The 26284-nt window shown below is 40.1% G+C and overlaps 1 protein-coding gene across 1 annotated transcript in view; it reads left to right on the plus strand.

Moving 5' to 3' along the window:
- Nucleotides 1-9691, plus strand: part of RAD54B (RAD54 homolog B) — a 57123-nt gene extending 47432 nt beyond the window's left edge. The window contains exons 10-15 of the mRNA XM_060775610.2: nucleotides 1003-1293; nucleotides 2740-2915; nucleotides 4233-4494; nucleotides 6842-6908; nucleotides 7066-7266; nucleotides 9330-9691. Coding sequence (XP_060631593.2) covers nucleotides 1003-1293; nucleotides 2740-2915; nucleotides 4233-4494; nucleotides 6842-6908; nucleotides 7066-7266; nucleotides 9330-9529 — 1197 coding nt within the window. The 3' untranslated portion in view covers nucleotides 9530-9691. The remainder of the gene's footprint in view (nucleotides 1-1002; nucleotides 1294-2739; nucleotides 2916-4232; nucleotides 4495-6841; nucleotides 6909-7065; nucleotides 7267-9329) is intronic.
- The last annotated feature ends 16593 nt before the right edge of the window (nucleotides 9692-26284 follow it).

The raw sequence follows: 26284 nt of genomic DNA on the forward strand, positions 1-26284 counted from the left end.
GTCTGCATCCATGGACTGTATTTCTGCTTAAAATTCAGCAAGATCATGTTAGCTTTCACAGGTCCCAGTTCTGTGAGTTCTCTTTACCATCCTGTTGTATAGGGTTTTTTTTTTTTAGGAATTAAAATGATAGATTGTTCCCGAATCCTTCCAAAATACAAACTAATGTGGTGGAAGAGGGATTAAGGTCAGAAGCATTTGACTGGGGTAGGCCAAATGTGATTTTTGGTCCACGTATGCACCTTAAGACCTCTCTAAAAATTAAGTGTTCATCTTGTTTTATGGATTTTTTTCCCTATTTGCTGCCAAAATTTGGAGTAGAAGGTGTGAATCACAGTGAATCCAGGGGAAGTCAACACTGGACCACATACATTTCTGAAGTTATCTACCCAGTGTTAGATGAAATGTTTTTCCTGTGTTCCTGGCTGTGTTATGCTACAGCACTGCCTGCTGTTCGTCTGATAGAGCTAGCCCAGCAGTTCTCAAAGTGTGCTCTGCGGAGCCCTTGGGGCTCCATGAAGCATACTGAGAGGCTCCACAGTTCCTTCCCCCTCCCCCTCCCTAAGGAAATACAATTTGAGAAATTAAACTTAATGGGAAATTTCTGTTGAGTAAATATTCTAGGATTATGGTGTTGGAAAGAGTTGTTATTATTGTTGTCATTGATCCTTTCTTATCTTCTATCCAAATATTGAAGAAGGAAGTGGTGATCAAGGCTAGAAGGATACATACCCATCAGGAACTGAAATGCTTCAGAGATAGAAGGGAGATGCTTAGGGCAGGCATGGGCAAACTTTGGCCCTTCAGGTGTTTTGGACTTTAACTTCCACAATTCCTAACAGCCAACACCTGGAGAGCCAAAGTTTGCACATACCTGGCTTGGAGCAAAGGAATGAAACTCCATGAGACTTCTGGAGGAAGTGGGACAAGCTAAAATCGATGTAGACTTGGAGCAAGAACCTGAAAGATCACATGCTTTCACCATGTATTTCACTTTCTTAGGAAGAAATTGAATTGGGAGAGCGAAGGGCAGCAGAACTCACACGCTTAACGGGACTCTTCATTCTTAGAAGGACCCACGAAGTCATAAACAAATTCCTCCCTCCTAAAAAGGAGAGCATAGTTTTCTGCCGTCCAACAGCATTGCAGCTGGATCTCTACCGAAAACTGCTGTGTTCTCAGGTTGTGAGATATTGTTTACAAGGCAGTCTGGAAAACAGCCCGCACTTAATATGCATTGGGGCTTTAAAAAAACTGTGCAACCACCCCTGTCTTCTTTTCAAAGCCATAAAGGTTTGTATCTTCTTTTTTGGTTAAACATAGGTTCTTAGACAATTGAGGGGAAAATCTAAAATGGGAGAGGTATTTCAAGTGTACATTCCTACAAATTATGATTTAAGTTAAAATCAATATATTTCCATGATTTGCTTGTTCAAAGAGCAGCTTAACAATGACAATTCAACAAAAATAATTAAAAATGACAATTGTGATCAAAATGACAATTGGAACACAGTTTCCATTATGAAAAGCACATTTTCACATGACGTAAAGTAATTCAGGGGAGCCCCTGGTGGCGCAGTGGATTAAAGCACTGAGCTGCTCAGCTTGTTGATCGAAAGGTCGCAGGTTCGATTCCGGGGAGCGGCATGAGCTTCCGCTGTCAGCCCTAGCTTCTGCCAACCTAGCAGTTCGAAAACATGCAAATGTGAGTAGATCAATAGGTACTGCTCCGGCAGGAAGGCGCTCCATGCAATCATGCCGGCCACATGACCTCGGAGGTGTCTACGGACAATGCTGGCTCTTCGGTTTAGAAATGGAGATGAGCACCACACCCCAGAGTCAGACATGACTGGACTTAATGTCAGGGGACTACCTTTATCCTTTACCTAAAGTAATTCAGAAATTAAAATCACAAAAACAATTGCCCATTCCTTGGTCTTCTTTGTCCTTGCTCCAGCTCCTCTGTGTCAGTCTTAAAATAAGGTGCCCGGAACTTAATGCAGTGCTGTAGATGAGGCCAGACCAGTGGAGAATATAGGTGGTGCAGTGGGTTTCCATAATCAAGTTGGGAATCAAACCCTGGTCTCCAGAATACTAGACCAATATTCAAACCACTACATGACACTGGCTCTCATAGGAGGGTGGCACTTCTTGAATTTCTATGGATTCCAGTCTAGTTCCATTGCCCCACTTTCAAAACCCACTCACTCTGCAAATACCACCTATTTTGGCTCTAGCTCTGCCCATTTTTGCTTGTATTCCAGAACACAACTAACAGTTTTAACTCGTGCCCCCTGGTGACACAGTGGGTTAAACCGCTGAGCTGCTGACCTTGCTGACTGAAAGGTTGCAGGTATAAATCCAGGGAGTGGGGTAAGTGGGGTGAGCTCCCACTGTTAGCCAACCTAGCAGTTCGAAAACATTCAAATGTGAGTAGATAAATAGGAACCGCTCCAGCGGGAAGGTAATGATGCTCCATGCAGTCATGCCAGCCACATGACTTTGGAGGTGTCTACGGACAACACCAGCTCTTTGGCTTAGAAATGGAGATGAGCACAACCCCCCAGAGTCAGACACGACTAGGCTTAATGTCAAGGGGAAACCTTTACCTTTTTATTTATTCCCCAGAACTAGAAACTGTGCTTCTATTAATATGGGTGAAAATAGCATGCCCCATTTCTGTTGTATCAGCACACTGCTATCCTAACTTATTTGTGTGGATTGGATTTTTCTTTGTAGGAGAAAGAATGTGATTCTACTAGTGATCGGCAAGAGAAACAGAATCCCTATGAAGGGTTGCTGGATGTCTTTTCTCAAGAATATTCCCTGACTTCTTTTTCTGAGACTGACTCTGGGAAACTGATAGTGCTGGTGCAGCTGCTAAGAGCAATTCATGACCTCAGTCCTTCAGAAAGGTAAGAAAGAATTTCAATGAAGTGTCCCTTCTCAGAGCAGCTGAATCTTTTGTTTTAAGCCACTTCTTTCCACCTAATGTCAGTTCTATATACATTCCCAGCAAATTCTACTTGCCATATATACTTGTGTATAAGTTAACCTCATATATAAGTAAAAAGCAGGTTGTGGTGTGTGTGTGTGGAGTGGGGTATGTATTTTTGCTGTCACCACAGGATAAATTGAGAACAAAACATTGGGGCATGTAACACAAACAGTTTCTTCTACTTTCAAAAATGCACAGAGGAAAGAGCTAAAGTGAAGGAGACAATCTGTTTATTTGGAGTGGAGCAGCAGTGACCTTTTAAAATAGAGGCTCACTGGATTTTCTTCAAGTCTTGTGAGGCATGCAGACAGACTGTCAATTAAAAATCGCCACTGGTGTTTTGCTTCACTTCAAGTGAAACTCCCCAAAATGGTGGGGAGCAGAGAGCATTTCCAGTACTGACCAATGAATAAGTCAACCCAGGGTTTTTGAGTTGATTTTTTTGTCATTTTTAAAACTTACAGATGAGTATATTATACTAGAGCTTCTTAAACCTGAGTCCCCTTGGGGAGATAGAGCAGATTACAAATAAAGTTTATTCTTATTCTTATTATTATACATTTTCCACTTGTGACCCTTGTTTCCCCAATAATTTTTTACATCACCCATAGTATATAGGTATATACAATAGGTTTAAAATAGGTATATTTTTGGATAATAAATCATTATTTGCAAGGCCTGCTAAACAGGCTAAATTTTCTTTTTATGAAGTATAGCTGAAGGATTTTCTTCAGAGTCCATTGTAAACACCGCACACTGTTGATAGTTGATTAGTGTAAATGGATGACATTCAGAAACTTTTCACTTTTGCCAATTTTTTTGTGACCCCAATATTGAGCAAAGGGGACCCCATTTGGGGTCAGGACCCATAGTTAAAGAAACAATGGTGTATACTATAGTACTGTTCCTGAGTAGAAGTAACGCAAAGCAAATCTTCTGGGCCTGCTCTCCCCTAACCAAGCAAATGATGTTTGATTGAACCATTGAGCATGCAACAGCCTGAATTTATTGACAGCAGACCACAGCATAGTACATATTCCTTGGACAATTGAGGGAAATCCAACAATGATAAAGAAGTATTAATAGTGGTAATTTTATTTACCCCTTTGTTTAATTCCAAATCAATCTCTTTATGTCCATTGGAGTCATGACATTGTGATACCTATATTGTTTGTTCATTAAATGAACTAGAACTGTACTAACCAGTAATTAATGCTGTATTTTGGGTTCATAGAGTTGTGGTGGTGTCTAATTACACACAGACACTGAATATATTACAAGAGGTATGCAAACGTTATGGATATTCCTATACAAGACTTGACGGCAGCACTCCTGTTTCCCAGAGACAGCAGATTGTTGATAGTTTTAATAACAAAATCCACCCAGCTTTTATCTTCTTGCTAAGTTCAAAGGCCGGTGGTGTGGGTCTGAACCTTGTTGGAGCATCACATTTAATCTTATACGACATCGATTGGAATCCTGCCACTGATATTCAGGTTTGTTTCCTTAACACAAGTCATGTTGGAGGAAGCAACCTTCTCAAGCCTCCGCTATGTGATGTTTGTTTTATTAGGATGTCGTTTTATAACCTCAAGTATATGTCTATTTGTAGTTTGCAGTTTTCTTATTTCTATATACTTAAAGCAGTGGGAGGGGCTGCATGTCATGTTCAGTTTTTAAAAGGATGACAGTTAGAGAAGTCAGTTGAGCCTTGAGCCTGTTAGAAGTCAATGTTGAGCCTTGAGTCAGCTTGAGAATAAAAGTCTATTAAAGTGCAGAAGGCAGTGTTAGGACGTTAGAGGCTTGTGTTTTCTTTGAAATAAGCTATTATTAAAGAGAGCTGTATAAAGCAATATAGTTTATGAAGAGACAGTTAAAGATTGTAAGTTTAAGATACAAACTCTCTGAAATGTTATTGAAGTTTTTAACCCTTGACAAGAAATGTGCCTGTATCTTTAAATACATGAAGTTATCACTAAACAAACTTGTTATCTTTAAAAGAATTGCATCATTGCCTGCTGAAAGCATCAAATAGAAACAAAATATCCATTACCAAATAAACTCTGCTACCCCGATTAGGTTGTGATCCTAACAGTTCATAATCTATTCCCTGATGGGTTGTGATCCTAACAGGTCCTGATCCAATGATATATGTAGATCTTGTATTCAGAGTTTTGCATATCAGATAATTTTATATGCCCTGAGAATGCTGAACCTATCATGAATGTATGTGAAATTAGTCATTAGCTATTTTAAAATGTATATTCTCCCCTATAAGCTTGCCTGAGCCCTGATATCCTCAGTAGAGACCATCTTGGCTGCTCCAAGGTTCTGAAACTCCTTTCCCGAAGAGGCTAAAATGGTCCCATTCTTACAATTTTTACATTAACAGGCAGAGACACCACTAGGCAGGATTTTAAAAAATCCCAGAACTAGTAAGAAAGGGCCCTAACAGGGCATTGTACATTTAAAAACTGTTTTTCCCTTTTAACCCACAAACGCTTTACATTCCTTTAAATCAGTGTTTCTCAACCTTCCTAATGCCACGACCCCTTAATACAGGTCCTCATGTTGTGGTGACCCTTAACCATAATTTTTTGTTGCTACTTCATAACTAGAATTTTGCTCTTGTTATGAATTATAATGTCAATATCTGATATCCAGGATGTATTTTTATTCACTGGACCAAATTTGGCACAAATACCTGATACTCCCAAATTTGAATACTGGTGGGGTTGGGGAGGGATTGGTTTTGTTATTTGGGAGTGGTAGTTGCTGAGATTTATAGTTAACTTACAATCAAAGAACATTCTGAACTCCATCAAGAATGGAATTGAACCCAACTTGGCACACAGAACTCCCATGGCCAACAGAAAATACTGGAAGGGTTTGGTGGGCATTGATATTGAGTTTTGAAGTTATAGTTCACCTACCTCCCGAGAGCACTGTGGACTCAAACAGTGATAGATCTGGACCAAACTTGGCATGAATACTCAATATGGCCAAATGTGAACAGTGGTGGAGTTTGAGGGAAATAGACTTTGGCAATTGTGAGTGGTAGTTCCTGGGATTAATAGTTCACCTACAATTAAGGAGCATTCTGAACCCCTCCAATGATAGAATTGAGCCAAACTTCCCAGACAGAACCCCATGCCTTGAAGAGACTCACTGGTGCAGGCCTCCCTCCAGCCTCAAACGCTCTCCCTCGCTCGCACATGCACACTATGCTGCCATGCACCGAACATGCCTGCTCTCCCCTCTCCGCTGGGAGTTTCAGAAACAGCCCTCCCCTTAGCTGAGAGGCCGACCAATCACAGTGAAGGAAAGGCTTTTTGTGAGAGGATTCACCATCTGTTTACAAAAAGGAAGAGAAGGACAAGTGGAGAGATCTTAAACCTTTGCTGCCAAACAGGTTTCTAAGACCATCAGAAATATATGTTTTCTAATGGTCTTTGGCAACCCCTCTGAAATCCTCTTGCGCCCCCCCCCCAGGGGTCCGGACCCCCAGGTTGAGAAACATTGCTTTAAATGTTCGTTATAGTTTAATTATAAGTTAGTTGATTTATCCAATTAAATTTGGCATGTGCAATGAGATTTTTAAAATACTCTCCCAAAGGTGTATGTAAATATCTTGTTCTTTCCACTTTAATTGCCATATTCCATCCTTTTAAATCAGCGGGTTTCTCACTTATGAAGCTCTAGCACTTCATCAAAGTACAAATTTCAGGTTTCCATAGGATTCAGTCATGGCACATAAAGTGGAGCACAGCATTACATCTGTGTAGTGTGAAAAGGCACGGAATGGCATTTCCCCATAATCTTTTCCTTCTCATTCTCCTTCAGGCAATGGCCAGAGTGTGGAGAGATGGACAGAGGCACACGGTGCATATTTACAGACTGCTAACTACAGGTCTGCCATATTTTTATTATAATCGCCGTTTGAATTTGAAACATACAAAACAACTGTTTAGCCCTTTTGTAGAGTTAGAAAGCATTTTTGTTGTCGGCTGCTATTTTATCTCTTTGTTTGGTGCTGTGAATTAGCATATGCCCTTTGTTCAATGCAGGCACAATTGAAGAAAAAATCTATCAGAGGCAGATCAGTAAGCAAGGTCTCTCTGGGGCCGTGGTTGACTTTTCAAAGGGATCTGAGCACATCCGTTTTTCAGTAGAAGAACTTAGAAACCTCTTTATACTGCATGAAGATTCCAACTGCGTTACTCACGATCTGCTGGAATGTACATGCGTGGGAAGGAAAGATGATCAAGGTAAGCACCTTGTCCTTTTCCCTGATTTCTCTGTTGTGTATGATGAGATCTGGCTGTGATGTTTGTTTTTACCTACTATATATACTTGTATAAATCAAAAAAATCAACCCAAAAAGAACTAGGTTGACTTACTTCACCTTAACTCTTACCAGGAAAGGAACAATCACTTCTCTAAGTAAAGTGACAAAAGGCAAGGCCTTAGTCGGTCCTCGGAGAACCTGAAGAAGCACTTTTCTGTTCTTTTCCGCAAGCGTCGCTTCCAGCCTTTTTGAATACTGGAAATGGTAGATGGCCCTCTGAAGCAGCACTGGTGTTTCTCCCTCTACCAGGGAATGACCCTCAACTTATCCACCGGCCATATCAAAATCCCTAATTTTAGCCCCAAAACCTGCCCTTGACATATACAGGAGCTCGCCTTTGTAAAACCTGTGTTTGGCAAATTTCTATAGTAGTTTTCTGAAAGTAAGCATTCATTGATTTGACTTTTCACAATTGCTTGAGATTCTAAGATTTTTAAAACCAGATTTTGTGGTTTTATTTATTTTTATTTTTCTCACTTCTGTGGGGACTGTGTGCCCCTGAGCCCTGCAAATGCAGAGAGTAATGTATTTTTTCACATGACATGTCTTTTATACAAGATGTATTGATAGCCTGTTAGCTGCTACCAGTCATGCTGACTATGTCTTCACATCCCAACTTTCAGAGGAAAAATGCCACTGAACATCAGTTGCTGGAGGCACAGTGAGAGAGGAGGGCAGCCATTGGGACGAGCTCATGTGGTTCCTGGAGGCAACTGGTTGACCACTAGTTATTTATACACTTTTCTTCCATGAATTGGACACCAAGTATCTTACCATTGAATATAGGAGCCCCCGATGGCACAGTGGGTTAAACACTTGCGCCGGAAGGACTGAAGACCGACAGGTCGCAGGTTCGAATCCAGGGAGAGCACGGATGAGCTCCCTCTGTCAGCTCCAACTCTCCATGCAGGGACATGAGAGAAGCCTCCCACAAGGATGGTAAAACATCAAAAACATCCAAGCGTCCCCTGGGAAATATCCTTGCAGACGGCAAATTCTCTCACAGCAGTAGTGACTTGCAGTTTCGCAAGTTCGCTCCTGACATGAAAAAAAAAACAATTGAATAGCTTAATATAATTAAGGCATAACAGAAATAAACACGTAAAAATTGAGAAACAAATTTTTAAAATGCTTATAAAGGGAAATGTAACACCTTCCTAGTTAGAATTTTGAGATAAAATTCTTATGAGATATTTTGGGGAATTTCTGCAGGAATATGTGTGGTTTTTATACACAAAGACACATTTTTAGAACAGGGAGCTGTTCTTAAAATGGACTCCCTCAGCTAATATTTTTTCTATGCAAAGCGCTTGGTTTTTTCCCAAAGTACAGGAAAAAGCAAGCCCCCCTGGTGGCACAGTGGGTTAAACTATTGAGCTGCTGAAATTGCTGACCAAAAGGTTGGTAGTTCGAATTCGGGGAGCGGGGTGAGCCCCCGCTGTTAGGCCCAGCTTCTAGCAGTTCGAAAACATTCAAATGTAAGTAGCTTAATAGGTACCTCTTCCATGGGAAGATAACGGCACTCCATGCAGTCATGCTGGCCACATGATTTTGACAGTGTCTATGGACAACACCAGTTCTTCAGCTTAGAAATGGAGATGAGCACCACCTCCCAGAGTCAGACACGACTGGACTAAATTTCAGGGGAAACCTTTACCTTTACTTACAGGAAAAAGCAAGCACGTTTCTGTAAAATAGTTCCTGATCAAGCAAAGGACTGTTCAAAGTATGAAAAATCTTCACCTCTGCTCTCTTATAGAAGTTTCTTGAGCATTAGGAAATCTGCTATTCTGGGAAATGAATAGCTACATATATACTTTCCATCTGTTATTACCCATGGGTAGCTAGCACACAGGGGGAAATTCCTTCTTTAATCTTTCATCTCTACTTCTAAATGTTCACATTATTATTTGTCCAAAATATTGACTTTTGGCTATTTATGTTCCTTGCCAGCATTTCATTTTTCCTATTTATTTATTGCAGGTGCTTCCAAAAATCTTTCCATACAACAGGATTGCCAGCTTCCTCAAACCAATATGAAATCTGTTTCCAAAAAAACTATATCTATGTCACAGTTGATGCAGTGGAAACACTTCTCCATGGACCATGGAAATCTCCCTGATCCCTTTCTGGAAAGAATAAAAGAAAACGTTACATTTGTTTTCCAAAGTCTGACCAACTAGAGGACGCCTCCTATGTAGAGCAAATGCAGCATCCCACTTTTGTTCACTATTATCCCTAATTTTGCTTTTAAAACTCAGATGGCAATAATATGATGTTTATAACTCTTACCAATAAGAAGATTATCTGTGTATTAAAAGGCATAAAGTGAAGTTTAAATTGTATATTTTCAGTCCTAGAGTCTTGCTTTCTGTCTGTCTGTCTGTCTGTCTGTCTGACTGTCTGACTGTCTGTCTGTCTATCTATCTTGGCATTAAAACTTTTCAAAGTTTCTTTTTTAGCTTGGCCAAAAGAGCTTCCTTACAGTCATTAGTGTCCCCACTACCATCTTGGCATTAATATCATATCATGGCGCAATGAGTAAACTCTTGTACCGGCAGGACTGCTGACCGATAGGTCAGCGGTTCAAATCTGGGGAAAGCAGGTTGAGCTCCCCCTGTCAGCTCCAGCTCTACAGGGGATATGAGAGACGCTTCCCACAAGGATGGTAAAACATCAAACATCCCAGCGTCCCCTGAGCAATGCCCTTGCAGATGGCCAATTCTCTCACGCCAAAAGCGACTTGCCGTTTCTCAAGTCGCTCCTGACACACACAAAACCCTTGTGATTATGAGTTAAAAATCCCACTTTTCCTTCTCACTTTTCCACTGAGGCCTGGATTTTTAAAAAGTATATTGAAACAAGGCCACACCTCTAGAAGAATGTGTGTTTTGTACACAAAGGTCCTAAATTCAGTTTCTGGCATTTCTAGCAAAAAGGTCAGGATCGAGATCTGTGTTTTAGAGATCACTTGTTATTTTCTATGTCTGGCGGTTATGGTCCCTTCTAGATTTCATCAGAGACTGATAAAAATTGTGACAGAAAGGGAAAAAATGCACAGAGGAAAACAGAAATATAAAACATTAGCAATCCCATTGTCATTCTCAAATGTGATTTGGATCTCTGATATTGCTTTAGGCAAAAGACATAATCTTAGCAAACTCATGGAACAGTTCTGTCTGCAGAAATATAGGAATGGGTGAAACTGGTAGAGGAAGATAGGAAAGAATGCTTAAACAACGAAATATGTAGGAAAAATCAGGAGGTAGAAGAAAAGCTGAGCAGATCCCTATCACTTCCTCATGTGAGGGGCCATTCTTGCATTCCTTTGGTAACCTGTAATTTCCCATATACTGTAGACCCAGAGCACAGAAATTACAAGTAACATAACTGTAACAAGATTTTTGATGACATTTTTAAAAACATTACTCACTATTACTGTATTTGATGTAACAAATGATCAACAATATATTGTGTTGTTGAAGGCTTTCATGGCTGGAATCACTGGGTTGCTATGAGTTTTCCGGGCTGTATGGCCATGTTCCAGAAGCATTCTCTCCTGAGGTTTCGCCCACATCTATGGCAGGCATCCTCAGAGGTTGTGAGGTCTATTGGAAACTAGGCAAGTGGGGTTTATATATCTGTCAAATGTCCAGGGTGGGAGAAAGAACTCTTGTCTGTTTGAGGCAAGGGTCAAAGCTGCAACTGATCATCTTGATTAGAATTCAATAGCCTTACAGCTTCAAGACATGGCTGCTTCCTGCCTCATTCTATTATTTTTCTAACAGGGTTGTAACTAATACTTCAAAAGCAAAATTAACAAGATGATACACTTTTATTGGTATAATGAGTAATATCTTCTTGTTACTTTTAAAATAATTTAAAAAGGAATTTTAGGAAATATTCAAGTATTCTACCATTTTTGATCAAACCTCTAATTTTAAAAAAAAATCCAGAAAAGCAATTAAATTAACAGGAAAGCAATGAGCAACCCAATAAGTTTCTTGTCAGCACTGCTGTGAGTAATATGAAGGAATTGCTTTTTCATCTCTGTGGCAAGTGATGGAAAGAAATTAATTTTAACAGTAAGTCAAAGCTAGGTTGACTTCCACTCAGAAACAGCAGGTCTGTTTTCACTCATAAACACAACAGGCTTGTTTATAGTCGGCTATAAAGTCTAAAGCCTCAGGTGGGTACATCAGCGAGACGTAGACTACATTCGTTTTCATCCTAGGACGTTCTGTGCTATCAGTTGTGCTTTGAGCATTTCAAGAAAGCTTGTTGAGCAATGTCGTCATGGAGATTTGGAGGTAGAAATAATAAACTTCTGTAAAATCATTGGCAAGCCTCACAAAGTTATACCCAACACAGGACACTTTGTTGTTGGTTGTATTACCCACATTTTCCTGAAAGTGGCCCCAAAGCAGCTTACACATAAACATATAAAACATTAAAATGGAATTAAACAATTAACAACATTTAAGAACAATTTGACGCATATAATTAGTAATGGTTAGTTTTATCATAATGACAGAATGATACACATTGCCATTTTTCACGATAGCAATGATGCTTGTGGAATTCATGAAGCCACTAGCCCAGAAAAGTAGTATTCTCACACTTGCAGGGTGCTTCTACACAAGTGCCTTCTGGTGCTACCAATGAAAAGGCATAATTCCTGTTCCAACTTTATGTAATATATTTTTCCTGATGGAAAAATAAGGAAGAAGCTGTGGGAAAATATGAGCTGGTTGCAAATTAAAGATAAGGAACCCCTGTGAATGACACAGGGCAACGTAACTTCTGCATATTAATTTCCAGTTCTGTTTCTCAAGACACTGAATGAAGGTTGTTTTTCCCCAGAGTAACCTGATGATGGCAGCAGCTGATCACAGTACATTATTTGGTTTCACCAACAATACCTAATATGAGTTAAAATGGATATCCATTGTTGTGTCCTCTAGTTTAATATGGAGCTCCCAATTTTGGCTCCTTGATTTTCTTCTTTAACTTCTCTCTTTGTTTTTACAAACTCTTTGCTGTCTACTTGGTGGGAACATTTTTCTTAGCCAAACAGGAACCTGCCAGATGCCACTAAATGTTTATATACAAAGCAAAATGTGATGGGTGCCCCATGTTTTTTTGGTGCACTGCATAGAGGTTCATTTAGCTATCAGTCATAATTTATTTATACCCCGCTCCATCTCCCCCAGGGGGACTTGGGGCGGCTTACATGAGGCCAAGCCCATCAGTACAGTAAACACAATATAATGCAAAAGCATAACAGAACTAGAAAATAAAAAAATAGAATACGAAACCAATATAATAAACAACAGAGCAGTATAAAAACAAACATTAAACACACAAGATTACACTGGGCAGGGCCAAATTCAAGGATAAAATTTTAAAACACTGGGAGATTGGGCAATGTAAATTATCGGGAAGGAGGATCTGTCTTCCTGCCCAACTTAGCTCAGTCTTCCTGATCAGGATTGTGATCATCTTAGCAAAAAAGTTCCTGCCAAGTGCTTTGAAGTACAACACATCATTTGCCAGAAGTCCATCTTCATAAAACCACAGACCATGGTTCAAGAAGCCAAATCATTCCTGGTAGAACCATCTGTGGAGTCAGTTGTTTACCTCCATTCTTCTCTCTCTTCCTGGTAGCGCCATCTGTAGAGCCAGCTGTTCACCTCCACTATTCTCTCCCTTCTTGGGACATGTCCATGATCTTCTTATAGTTTTGTTAACATTTCTGGCTTTGTTTATTAGTCTGAAATCCAGCCAATTCAAATTCTTTTAACGTCTCCTGAAGAATTTCTATATTCTCCAAAGGGTTTTCTAGTACAATCCCTAAGTCATCTGCCAGTGCCTTTAGTTTAAATGTTTTCCCCTAATTTTTCAAGAGTGCATGTTCATCCATCTATCCAGGAGATGTTTCACACCTTAAGTAAATGTTAACTCACTTGAAGAAATAAGAACTGTAATAGATTTGTATTCTTGCTATTTCTACATAGGCCACGGAGGGATGTAAAACTTTTGCACATTAATAGTTCGGATTGTTTAGAAAAAATCTCTCTCTTTAATGGATGCAAGAATGGCTGTGCTTACTTAAATTGTATATATCTCCTTTCCCTTCACTTACTGGTAGTTACCGCTAGCCAAACAAGCTTGGACTTTCCACAGCGCAAGTAACTGCAATGGCATCATTATTACTAGCTATCCAGAAATGTTTTCAAGGACTTGACCAAGGACCACAGGCTTTCGGGAAGAACTAAAGACTGAATCTATACTTTGGCAACAAAGATTCCCCAGTTCTGACTAAGTGAAGAAGTCATACTATGCCGCTGATGTCTTGAGCTCTCGTACCATGCAATATGCAGAGGATGTTGTATATTTCTGCTTCACAGTCATAGTGCTGCATCAATGTTTCTTTTCATATTTTTTGAACTTCTGGTGAAAAAATGATCGTATTTGCTTAGGATGTTGTGATTTGTTTGTGCCCTGGAGTGGAATTCAGAAAACCAGCTTCTGCTTGCATAGTATCGTTCATAGTTAAGGAATAACAATTGTGTGTTTTCTTATATCATTATCACTATAATGTATGGAATTACAGACATTGAAAACATTGAAAAAAGTGTAGTTAGGGCTATCTGGGAAATGTTTTGAAGACATTTAAGTAAATTATGCCAAGGTATTGTAGATTCATTTGAACATATATTTTAGTGTTGTGGTTATAGTGTTGGACTAAAATTAGGGGATCTGGATTCAAATCCCTGCCTATCCATGAAGCTCAGTTGGTGACTACAGTCCAATCACTATCACATGGAAGAGATAAAATGGAATGGATCATGTATGCCGCCTCTGACAACTTATTAGCGCATCCCACATTTAATAGTACCACTCTGCTTTCCTAGAATACTATGTCCAGTAATTAGACACAGTTTAAGAAGGATATCAATGAATTGTAACATGTCCAGAGAAGGGAAACAAAGATGCTTAAACCTGGAAACCAAGCTCTATAAGGAATGGTTGAAGAAGTGAGGTACATTTAGCCTAGATAAAAGATGATTAAATGCCGATATGACAGTCAGCTATAAATATCTGAAGGACTATCATGTAGAAATGGAACAAACTTGTTTCCCCAGCTCCACAGCATATGAACTGGTGGATTGAAATGATAGGATTCCAACTAAATATTAGGAAGAGCTTGGCAGTAAGAGCTGTTTGATACTGCTAGACTTTCCTTAAGAGAGGTTTTTAAACTGAGACCAGGTGACCACCTGTCAGAGATGCTTTAGTTGTGGATTCCTATAATGGAAGGGGATTGGACTAGTAGGCCATTAGAGACATTTCCAACTCTATGATTCATTTAAACCAGTGTTTCTCAAACTCTGCTCGTCCAGCTGTTTTGGACTTCAACTCCCAGAAATCCCAGCCAGTTTACCAGCTGTTAGGAATTGCGAGAGCTAAAGTCCAAAATATCTGGAGGAACACAGTTTAAGAAACTCTGATTTAAACAAATGGTGATCACAGATCTCCTTCCCAGCATGGGATTCAGCTCAGATATAAGAGTTTGTGCACCAAACAGTCATATGAGCTTGAGAGCTATAATCCACTACCAAAAAATCAAAAAGCCTTTCTATTATTTGACCATGCTGGCTGATTGATTTGAGGAGTTGCAGTCCAAGAAACAGATTTTCCAAACTCTGAGCAAAATACCTTGAATCCATAGATTTCTGTAAGAAAAAAATGATAACATGTAAGTCAGGTTCATTCTGAAAGTAAAAGAGAAAATATCCAGCCTCAATATCCTTAAGCTCTCTGCCTGAACGTCACTGCAGATCTTGAGAACTTTCTGCTGTGCTTACACTGCATGCGTTATCCTATAGACGCAGATGAACGTTTTTATCTGACGCATGGCTGCATTCAGCTCAAGTGAAGCTGCACGGATTGCACATTCAGTTGTGCAATGTTGCCATTTCACATAAGGTTTGCATAATGCAGCCAACGTATAATTTGGCTGAGAAATGTGCACATGGACACATGATCTACATATCATATGTAGAATTACAGCCAGTGCTCAGGATATCATGCTGTAATAAGCATGGCCCTTAGTTTTAAAGGAGACACAAATAGTACGCAGACAATTAGAGAAAAATGAAGCTGCTGTTTTACGGTGCCACTTGCTCAAAAAATACATAAAAGTGCCCCAAATAGTTGTTCAGGAGAAGTGTTAAAATCTCAAGCTGGGGCTCTTGTTTTACATTGTTTTTCCAGCCTCCGATGCCAACCATCCAGTATTTACAGCTTGCAGCTTACTGATGTAAACACTCCTGCAAGATAGCAGCCAAATGTGACCCCATTCTGTAACTACCGTAAATCTGAAGCTGGATTTCCCCATACACTTCCAGAAAAGGAAGGTGAATTGCTGCTGTCAAAATACCTTTGACCCTATTTGAGCATTAGGCATCTTTCCTGCAATACTAAAGAGTCGGGCAAAAAAGGTACATGTTCCGTCAAATCTTTGAGGCAAGCCTACTTGTACGTATTTTGCAATTCCAAAGTACCAAATCTCCCCAGTTTCATTTGATTGGGAACATACAGATTCTATGAGCAAGAGAATCTGCAACTACCCATATGAGGTATTTCTACTAAGGGGAAACGTTTGTATGTGTATAAAAACAAACACAGATAAATGTATTGTTGACGGCTTTAATGGCCGGAATCACTGGGTTGTTGTAGGTTTTTTTGGGCTATATGGCCATGTTCTAGAGGCATTTCTCCTGACGTTTCACCTGCATCTATGGCAAGCATCCTCAGAGGTAGTGAGGTCTGTTGGAACTAAGAAAAAAGGTTTATATATCTGTGGAATGACCAGGGTGGGACAAAGGACTCTTGTCTGCTGGAGCAGATATTCACACCTAGCTCCAGCAGACAAAAGTCCTTTGTCCCACCCAGACTTCTTTAGACCTATCTGGAAGATCCCAAGAAGCCCAACCTTAAATTCTTCCGTGTGCTGGGTTACATTTGGCCATGGTGCCTGGGGATTGTGGAAGTTGTGTACCAACATTTCTGAAAGACATTAGATTGAGAAAGGCTACTTACTTCCAATATGGGAAATCTATTACTACAGTGCCTATGATAACTTCTAACCAGGGAAAGTCTACCATTTTCTGAGGTTCATTTTGAATCATCCTCTTAGAAACAGACCATAGAATAAGACGTAGAAAGACATCACAAAACTCTCAGAATGATTGGTTTGTTTGAACAATCTTAGTGATGTGATCGATAATCAGTGCTGGCCAGTGGCTTAACTAGGTTAAAGTATTTTCTCAGCTTAGTCAGGGATATCCCTGCCTATAAATAGCTATTGTTCATATTTAGCCTCTTGGCAGAAGGATTACTACCAACACTGAAGTTCTAACCTGAAGACAGGGAATCCCAAGAATCTGTAACAAGACACACAGAGAGGAAATCAACAATAAATGGTTAAAATAAACATCTCCTTAGGCCAGCAAATTGCATATAGCTAACATCTTTCTTCTAGAAGGCATATTATGATGACTTTTTATTCTCTGGCAAGGGTTGGAAACCTCAGGCTCTGGGGTCAAATGCCAACTTGGCTTTCTGGGCTTCTCCAGATTAATGTTCCCCGTTCCTCACATTATAGAGTTACCAGGTTTACAGTTGCATAATATGAGACTCGTGCGGCAGAACCATACCAGGCAGCTTAAGTTATGTGAGAGGAAGGTTTCATTTGTGAGCACAGGGCTGCTGAGAGATTGCAAACCATTCAAAAGCCCAGCAGTCTTTGTAAATCTTGTGATGAAAATACAACCTTTTTGAGCTGAGAATTTTTATCTGGAGCTCAGCATCAGCCTGTTCGAGTAGATAAGTGTGCAGGTGATGCCTGACATATATATTGCATATATATTAAAGGTTTGTGGGTCAGTACAGCAATGCCACTGCTATCCTCCCTCAGATGCAAGATTTGGGGCATCCCACATCACCTTGTGTATGACTGAACTTTAGAACTCCAAATAAGAGATATTCTGTACAAAATGGGCTGCATGGGAACCCTGCATCCCAGAAATTACATATCTGTGTGTGTGTGTGTGTGTCTATACATATACACAAATGCCACCTAGCCCTGATATTCCTCCCTGTCATTCTGGAGATTGGAGTAGATCAGTGGTTCTCAACCTGAGGGTCCCCAGGTGTTTTGGCCTACAACTCCCAGAAATCTCAGCCAGTTTACCAGCTGTTAGCATTTCTGGGAGTTGAAGGCCAAAACATCTGGGATTCACTGGAATAGGGAACCACATTGGTTGAGAACCACTAGAGTAGATGGTCTGGGAATTAGACAGCTTCAATAAAAACGGGCTGCTGCCCTGAGTTGACAAGACCCAAGTAGGCCATTGATGAGTTCTCTTGGAGTTTTCTCATTCATTCTTTGACAAAGATTTTTGGGCTGGTTCCCTGTAGTCCAAGCTGCATTGCACCTTTTGAGCTGCCTACCATTTCAATTTCCAGCACTGCCTGCAAATGACACCCTGTTGTGGAAAATTGAAATGATGGCTTTTACCATCCACCACTCCAGCTGAAACTAGTGATACTCACTGCTACAGGAGTAGGTTCGCCTGGGAGCCTATTACCCAGGGTGCCTTCACACCAAGACATGACCTTTGTAAGTTGCCTTGAGCACTGTGGAATATGGGCTGGCAAGTCTAATCCTTCCATAGATATATGTTTAGACATTCTCCCAGTTTGGGAAACAAATGTCTTCAGGAAACTGCTTCTTTTGGTCTGTTTGGTGAGTAGTTTGGAGTTAGAAATCACAGGCGTGGAGTTGTATAAACTAGAAGAGCAAAATATTTTCCACCCCTTTTGCTAAATAGGATCAGCCTGCAGTGGTGGAATTTTAAAGAGTGTGTGTTATCCATACTTAATCACAAAGATATATTTATCTTCTCTGAGCCATTTTGCTGTTAAGTTGAGTTGTACTTTTATGACCTGACAGAGTTGTGTAAAATGAATCAAACCGTGTTTCCAAAGTGTTTGCCATTATTGTGTGTGGAGTATATTTTTCCCTTCTAATTCTTTGCTTGAGATAACAACATTGCAAATGGAATAGAAACTCTAAGCATTCAGAGCGCAACTACTTTCAAAACTATTATCAAATATAATAAAAGTTCTTTATCTTTTAAATATCTAAGCCCTTCACATCTTATAGGATGACCATGTGTCCTACTTTATTTGAGGATAGTCCTCTATTTCAAAGGCTAATAAAGGATAGCTTTATGCTTGAAGGTGTCCACCAGCTGAAGGCCTCTTCAATCCATGTCTAGCTCAAAGGGAATAATTATAAGAAGGAGAACAAATGCCTAAACCTTGTCCATAAAAAACTATTGGGTAGCAGATGGATCTTGTCCCAGATCAACATAATGAGATATATTCCTGTACATAGTTTGGAGGAGGATAGCTTAATTCATTGGAGCAAAAACAAGAAGGAATTACAAGTATTTATATGTGTTTTCACACCTGTTTGTTTGTTTGTTTGTTTATTTACTTCACTTGTATACCACTTTTCTCACCCCAAGGGGGACTAAATGCGGTTTCCAACATATTTATGGCAAAATTTAATGTTTCACATACATATAAAATCTAACATAGAGCAACAATAACATATAACTATCAAATAGATCATAAAATTGCAACAACATTTAGACAATTAAAATGTGGAGTTAAAAACATTTTAATATACCGTAAACTTTAAAATCACATAACCCAGAAATCATGATCCAAGGTAATTCCAAATGTCAAATATCAATTGCACAAAATCCGTGATCATTTCTTATATTGCTTACTGTCCAAAGGCTTAATCCCATAGCCATTTTAAAACTTTTTTTCTGAAGACCAGGAGGGAGGGTGCTGATCTGATTTTATTGGGGAGGGAGTTCCATAGCCAAGGAGCCACCACTGAGAAGGCCCTGTCTCTCGTCCCCACTACTCGCACCTGCGAGGGAGATGGAACCAAGAGCAGGACCTCTCCTGATGATCTTAACCTCCAAGATAGTTCATAGAGGGAGATACATTTGGACAGGTAACCATTAGGCTGGAACCATTTAGGGCTTTATAGGCTATAGCCAGCACTTTGAATTGTGCTCGGTAGCAGACTAGCAGCCAGTGGAACTGGCATAACGGGGTTCATGGGCTCCCTGTACACTGCTCCAGTGAGCATTATTTTTAATAAGAGCATGTTGACACTGCTTTAATTATTTGCCTTCATCTTATGGAATCCTGGGATTTATAGTTTCATAAGCTTAGAGAATTCCAAGTTCCACCCCAAACTACAAATCCCAGAACTCTTTTGGATGAAGCCGTGATGGCTACATGCTATGAACGTGCCATAAGCAGTATGTTCTAGAAACCATGATGATCTCCAGTCCACTAGATGATGACTGAAGTCCATTAAAGCTTATGCCAAAAAAGAAAGTAAGTTATTTCTTAGTAGATTGCAGCAGTTCCTGAATTTAATCTTTACATAAAAATAGCTTCTGCCAATTTTATATCCTCTTCTGTCCTATTTTTAAGGCATTTCCTTGTTTGGAGCAAGGCTCAAGTTGCACCCTCAATATCTGGCTATGTTGGTGTTGTTAAGCCATACTAAAAGAGTTCAAAAGCAGGGTTACAGATGAATATTAAAGTTAGGACTTCGAAAAGCAGCCATGAAGGAATTAGATAAGTTATTCAAGTTGAAGGATATTTTGTGAAATACTAAAGCAAGCCATAGTGTTTCCAGTTTCTATGTATGGTTGTGGAGAGTGAAGAAAAGTGAAAGTGAAGGATATCAGCATATTTTAAATGTGGTGTTGGAGAGGATTTCTACAACTACCATGAATAACTAAAAAAAATGAATGGGTCTTAGAGCAAATCAAGTCAGAATTGGGTGTGAGACCTCTGAGGATGCCTGCCATCCTCAGGAGAGAATGCTTCTGGAACATGGTCATACAGCCCAGAAAACTCACAGCAACCCAGTAATTCTGGCCATGAAAGTCTTCAAGTCAGAATTATAAACCAAGGCCGCCATACTTTGGACATTTCATGAGATAACATGACTCATTGGAAGGGATTTTTAGAAGCTGATGTAGCCAAAAAGTGCCCCCCAAACTCTGCAGAAGTTAAAATACTGGATTACACTGATTTTGATAAGAGTAGGGACTGAAATGCTAGAAGAACTCTTGATTATTATCTCTTGCTAATACTGTTACAAGCTTGTAAAGCTTTTTGTTTCCACATCCAAAATGGCACTGCAAGAATCAATGGAGATTTTTTTAAAAAATGTTATGTAGGACAGAAGTGTTTATGTTGAATGGGAGTGCTATGTACTTCCAAAATCAATTGACAAATCACTCAAAAGAATGGGCTGCAAACTGAGGAGAATACAGCTCAGTCTGCAAGTGTCCCTCTCCACATGCGTGACTTCTGCTTGTGCTGTTTGCAGCGCCGCTCATTTCTGACTCCTTTGGCGTAACTGGGTGGGAACAAAGCCAAAAGTACTGTACTGCTGGCATTTATTGACTGTGTCCTTTATGTGAAAGTACAGGCTGTGTTCACCCCTTGTTCAGGAAAAACGGATTCTTAGATATGCCCTGTTGGCTGTATTATTATGGAGAGTTGTTAACATGGTTTTTATACATTCTACAAATGGCCAACAGATAGACTAAAGAGTCCTTTTCACACTACACAACTAAACCACTGTGATGCCACTTTAACTACAACAGCTGCATTCTGTAAAATCCTAGCATTTGTACTTTGCTAAGGCACAAGTACTCTCTGGCTAAGAAAGCATCCCTCCTTAAACTGCAAAACCTCGAGGAGATAGGGTGGAATATAAATAAAGTTATTATTATTTTATTATTATCATTAACTTGCAAGTTGGTGGAGTCTTTTTAAGCAGAGGCTGAATAACCATCTGTTGGTGCATGTGTGTGTTTTGTGTGTTTCTGCACAGCAGGGGCTTGGACTGGGATGCTTTTGGAGTCTCTTCCAACTCTATGATTCTATGTTTTGGGAATTTCATTAATATGTCTTTCTAGGAATCTCTCTGTTTTCCACTGCAACTCAAGAGACAGCTTCCAGTAGAAGTTGGCCTAGAGACAATAGTTAGGCTCAACTACAGTAAATCCATTCAATTAATTGTAGAATTGGCAGAGTGAAAACTGGAGGAAGATTATTTACCACAAATGGCTTTACTTTATAGAAGAAGAAATTTCAGCAGCTGTTGCTTGTCACTTAGATGCATGGCAAACAACACCTGCTGAATTTTCCCCTTTTACCCAATAAAATAGAGGAGTCCTCTCCAGTTTTCAATCTGGCAACTACATTTCACATAAATGAATTAAATACATTTACCGCCATTTGTTTTATTTTATCTTTATAAATTATAATAAAATGAACACACATTCCTTATAGGGGAAGTGATGTTTGTGGTTAGATGTATAGTATTCAGACTCATTTTCATCTTCTGTTTGGGGCTTTGGATTTTATTTATTTATTTGGGACATTTCTATATTGCCTTTCTCCAAGGACTCAAGGCAATTTACAACCATAGTTAAAACATAACAATATAAAATAACCCATTAAAATAATCCCAAGTCATATTGGATGTAAAATTATCAAAATTAAATAACAAGACTAACATATCTAAGATGCTACCTCACAGGTGGCTGCTCTTATCGCTTTTGGCAAAGCGTTCCAAGCTTTTGGTGCCGTGCCCAAGAATGTGCCATTTCTAGCCAATGTTAAGTGACAGCTGAGTGGAGAAGAACTGAGTGGAGAAGAACGTTACATTACTTGATCTTAATAATCTACCCGGCTTGTATAGTAGGAAACTATGTCTCAAATATCCTGGACTGAAACCATGTACGGTTTCATAGGTTACAAGCAGCACCTTAAATTGAGCCCAGAAGGTAATTGAGAGTCAGCGGAGCTGTCTCAGCAGCGAGATGTTGTGCTCCCTGGAGTCAGCTCCAATGAGGTATTTAGCTGCCATTTGCTTGACAAATGGCAGTTTCTAGAAACTTTTTAAGGGCACATAGAACGCGTTGCAGTAGTCCAAACGGGATATAACCAGTGTGTGTACTACCATGGCCAAGTCAGATTTCTCCAGAAATGGCATACAAGTTTTAATTTTGCAAAGGCAGCCCTGGCCACCACCACACTACCTGTGCTTCCAGATGTAAGGTGGAGTCCAGAACCACTTCCAAACTGCAAACCTGAGATTTCAGGGGGAGAGTAACCCCGTCCAGCTCAAGTTGCAACCTTATCTCCAGATCGATCTTCCGCGAGACCTGCAGTACTTCTGTTTCATCTGGATGAAGCTTCAATTTGTTTGTCCTTATCCAGTCCATTACCACCCTCAGGCAATGGTTCAGATGATCTCTCCCAACAGTTTCTGGTAGATGTTAAACAACATTGGGGATAATGATGAGCCCAGGGGCTATGGAATTGAGCAGGACTCCCCCAACACCACCTTCTGGAGATGACCCAAGAGGAAGGACCAGAACCACTGCAATACAGTGCCTCAAAGTCCCATCCCCACCAGGCTTTCTAGAAGGATACCATGGTTGATGGTATTGAATGCCACTGAGAGGTCTAGCGAGACCAGCATCATCACACTCCCCTTGTCTAGTTCCCCTAGTAGATCATCCACCAAGGCGACCAAAGCTGTTTCCATCCCATGCCCTGGCCTGAAGCCGGATTGAAATGGATTAAAAAAATCAGCATCCTCCAAAAATCTTTTGAGGACATGTTGCTTATTTTCATTGACAGCAAGGTAAATATATCGAGGATGATTCGAAGTAAGGCCAATAGGTTCCAGGTGTGAACCATGGCATTTTCATGTATGACAGAGAAGGAATCCTGGGTAACATTTTAGAGGGCTCATGTCTGTCAATGTACAGAATATTGATCTACTTGGACCAATAGTCTAACTCAGTTTAATACGGCTTCGTTTTTCTCTATGTAATGCCTTGCTTCTATAGTTCCCACATTTTCTATTGGGTGGTATAGCACTTCTGAACAAGGAAATGCCATTTAGCTACCATGATGTGTGGCTATATTGTTTGGCAATTCTGGAAGTCGTAGCCTGAAACCTCAGCCTTTTTGTAACTCATGATTGTAAACCACTAGATTATTCTGCCAGGAAGGGTTCTGCTTAAGACCAAGGGGGAAAAGGATCGATTGAATAAGAGCTAAATGTACACAAACTTCTAATTCCAGAACACAGTGGTCCAGTCAGGCTGCCATGAAAAACCACCTGCAACATCAAAAGCAAAGCCCACTAAACTACCAAGTTGGGTAAAAAAACCAAGTGTTCCCTAAGTATCTAATTAGTCTTTGTGCTCAGCAACACCAAATTAATTCTAAAAGGGTTTTTTTTTAATGAAAGGTCAACTCTTACAGTATTGCATGGCTGATTTTAAAAGAAAATTAGTGGGTTCATATACTACACATATGTTTGCAATACATAGAATAAAACTCATTTGATCATAAAAATGACTGTTGGTACTTATCATTGGGGGGAATGGTGTTCAGTTTGGCTCTGTAATAAATTTACTTTGTTTTGCTGCTTTGAATCATACAGAGATGATCTGAGAGTGCCTTCCCTCAACATATTTGCTCTTTCTGTTCTAGATTATGTGGTGGATGGATGGGTGGTTTAGCTCCCCAAAATGGCATTTGTATTCAATGTTCAAGTTGCATTTAACATGCTGACTAAACCTGCACTACAAGGTTATTTTACTTTTGTATCAGTTTAATTGCCATGGCTTCCCCCAAGGAATCTTGGGAATGGAAGTTTGGTGAAGCTGCTAAAAATTCTCTATGAGACACTTCATAATATAAGTAGGAATGACTTACACCAGATGAAATCATGATTGCAAATTGGATTGGGTGAATCATGCTGCCCTCCTAGTTATTACTGAACTATAACTCTAGTCAGCATGGATAGTGTTAAGGGATTCTGAGAGATGTAGTCCAAAATACTTGAACTCAAAGTGATAGTCCACAGGCTGATGCCAACCCAAGAACCATCATCTTCTGATCCATGGTGAGTTTCCAAGAAAGAAGAAAACAGTTGTAGCCAATGGATCCAAATATGGCATCAGTCTCTGACCCATTCGGAAAACAAAACATTGCTGGACATCTACATCAGACAGCCTGAGAAACATTTATATTGAAGGCTATATAATTCTCATCCCTGGTGTAACTATCGCTTAACTTATGCTGACCCTAATGTAATACTATCATGACATTTTTGGCAGCCAAGGGTGTGACTTGCCCTAGGTCACCTGGTGGGCTTCCATGACCAAGTGGGAAATTGAACCAATGCTCAAACCATACATCACACCAGAAATCTCTATAAAAATAGTTATGTAGGATGCCTGTGGACTTACAGCAATTCAATTAATTTCATAGAATTTTTCCAGGCAAGGAATACTCAGAGGTGGCTTGCCATTGAACCCCTCTGAAATATAGTCTGCAGCACCTGGTATTCATTGAGAGCCTCCTACACAAGTACTACTTACCAGTCCTGATCTTGTTTAGCATTCTGAATCAGATGGGATAAACTATAGAATCATAGAAACATAGAATCATAGAGTTGGAAGAGACCTCATGGGCCATCCAGTCCAACTCCCTGCCAAGAAGCAGGAAAGTCGCATTCAAAGCACCCCTGACAGATGGCCATCCAGCCTCAGTTCAAAACCTCCAAAGAAGGAGCCTCCACCACACTCCGGGGCAGAGAGTTCCACTGCCAAACAGCCCTCACAGTTAGGAAGTTCATCCTTATTTTCAGGTGGAATCCCCTTTCTTTTAGTTTGAAGCCATTGTTCTGCATCCTAGTCTCCAGGACAACAGAAAACAAGTTTGCTCCCTCCTCCCTATGACCTCTCCTCACATATTTATACATAGCCATCATGTCTCCTCTTAGCCTTTTCTTCTGCAGGCTAAACATGCCCAGCTCTTATATAAAAAGTGATTCATTGCAACATTCTAATGGATTGCTAATGGTAAATTATTGGGGATCCCAGAGCTGTTTTTAAGGTGGGGGATCTCAACCTTGACAATCACACTATTAGTAATTTTGCCTATTTACAGGGAAAGGGCAATTACTTTGCCCATCCGGTATCACCCAAATAGCCTTAAATATGAAGACTCTTACAAGCACAGTGTGCACTGAGAAGTGCCCTGCTCTCAGTGCCAGATTTACTATTGTGCCTAGATGTGCTTAAGCACAGGGTACCATTGGCTGGGGGGAGGGACACATCTCCCCCCCCCCCTTCCCCAAATTTGATATGATGGATTTTGCTTATGTGGTGCACTTCTGCATTTGAAAGAGTTCTGTTTCAGAGAGATTCCAGATATAATAGAGATGATCGTCTATGGGAGTGTGCCACAAAGCAGGCAGTGTAGGGCTACTGGATCTCCCTCCTTCAGGGCCCAAGTCAGGGGCCCCATAACTTAACTATCACAGAGCCTCATTTGTCTTAAATCCAGCTCTGCCTGCCCTCCATATGCTCAGTGTCACTTACTTCCAAGTAAGTAAGCAGGATAAATCGCCAGCAGCCTTTATTATTCCTGGAAAAGCTCAGCAACAATAGCTGCCTTCATGTTTCTTAGGGCTTGACCTTTTAGGACACTTCTGGTTAGTAATTCCTGACGAGTCAGCTGTGTAGGAGCCTTTGTGATCCTCTTTCGACAGATCAACTGTGAGGGAAGGCTCGAACCCCAATTCTCTCCCCACAGTTCCTGGATCCATGGTAGGCTGGGCTATTATTTATCTATTATTTCCCACTATAGCCTGGCATTTCAATTGATTGCTTCCTGTGTTTATGAATCCAAAGTAATATTGAAGGACTGCTCATTCAACA

Source organism: Anolis sagrei, chromosome 4 (assembly GCF_037176765.1).
Source record: "Anolis sagrei isolate rAnoSag1 chromosome 4, rAnoSag1.mat, whole genome shotgun sequence".
NCBI lineage: Eukaryota > Metazoa > Chordata > Lepidosauria > Squamata > Dactyloidae > Anolis > Anolis sagrei.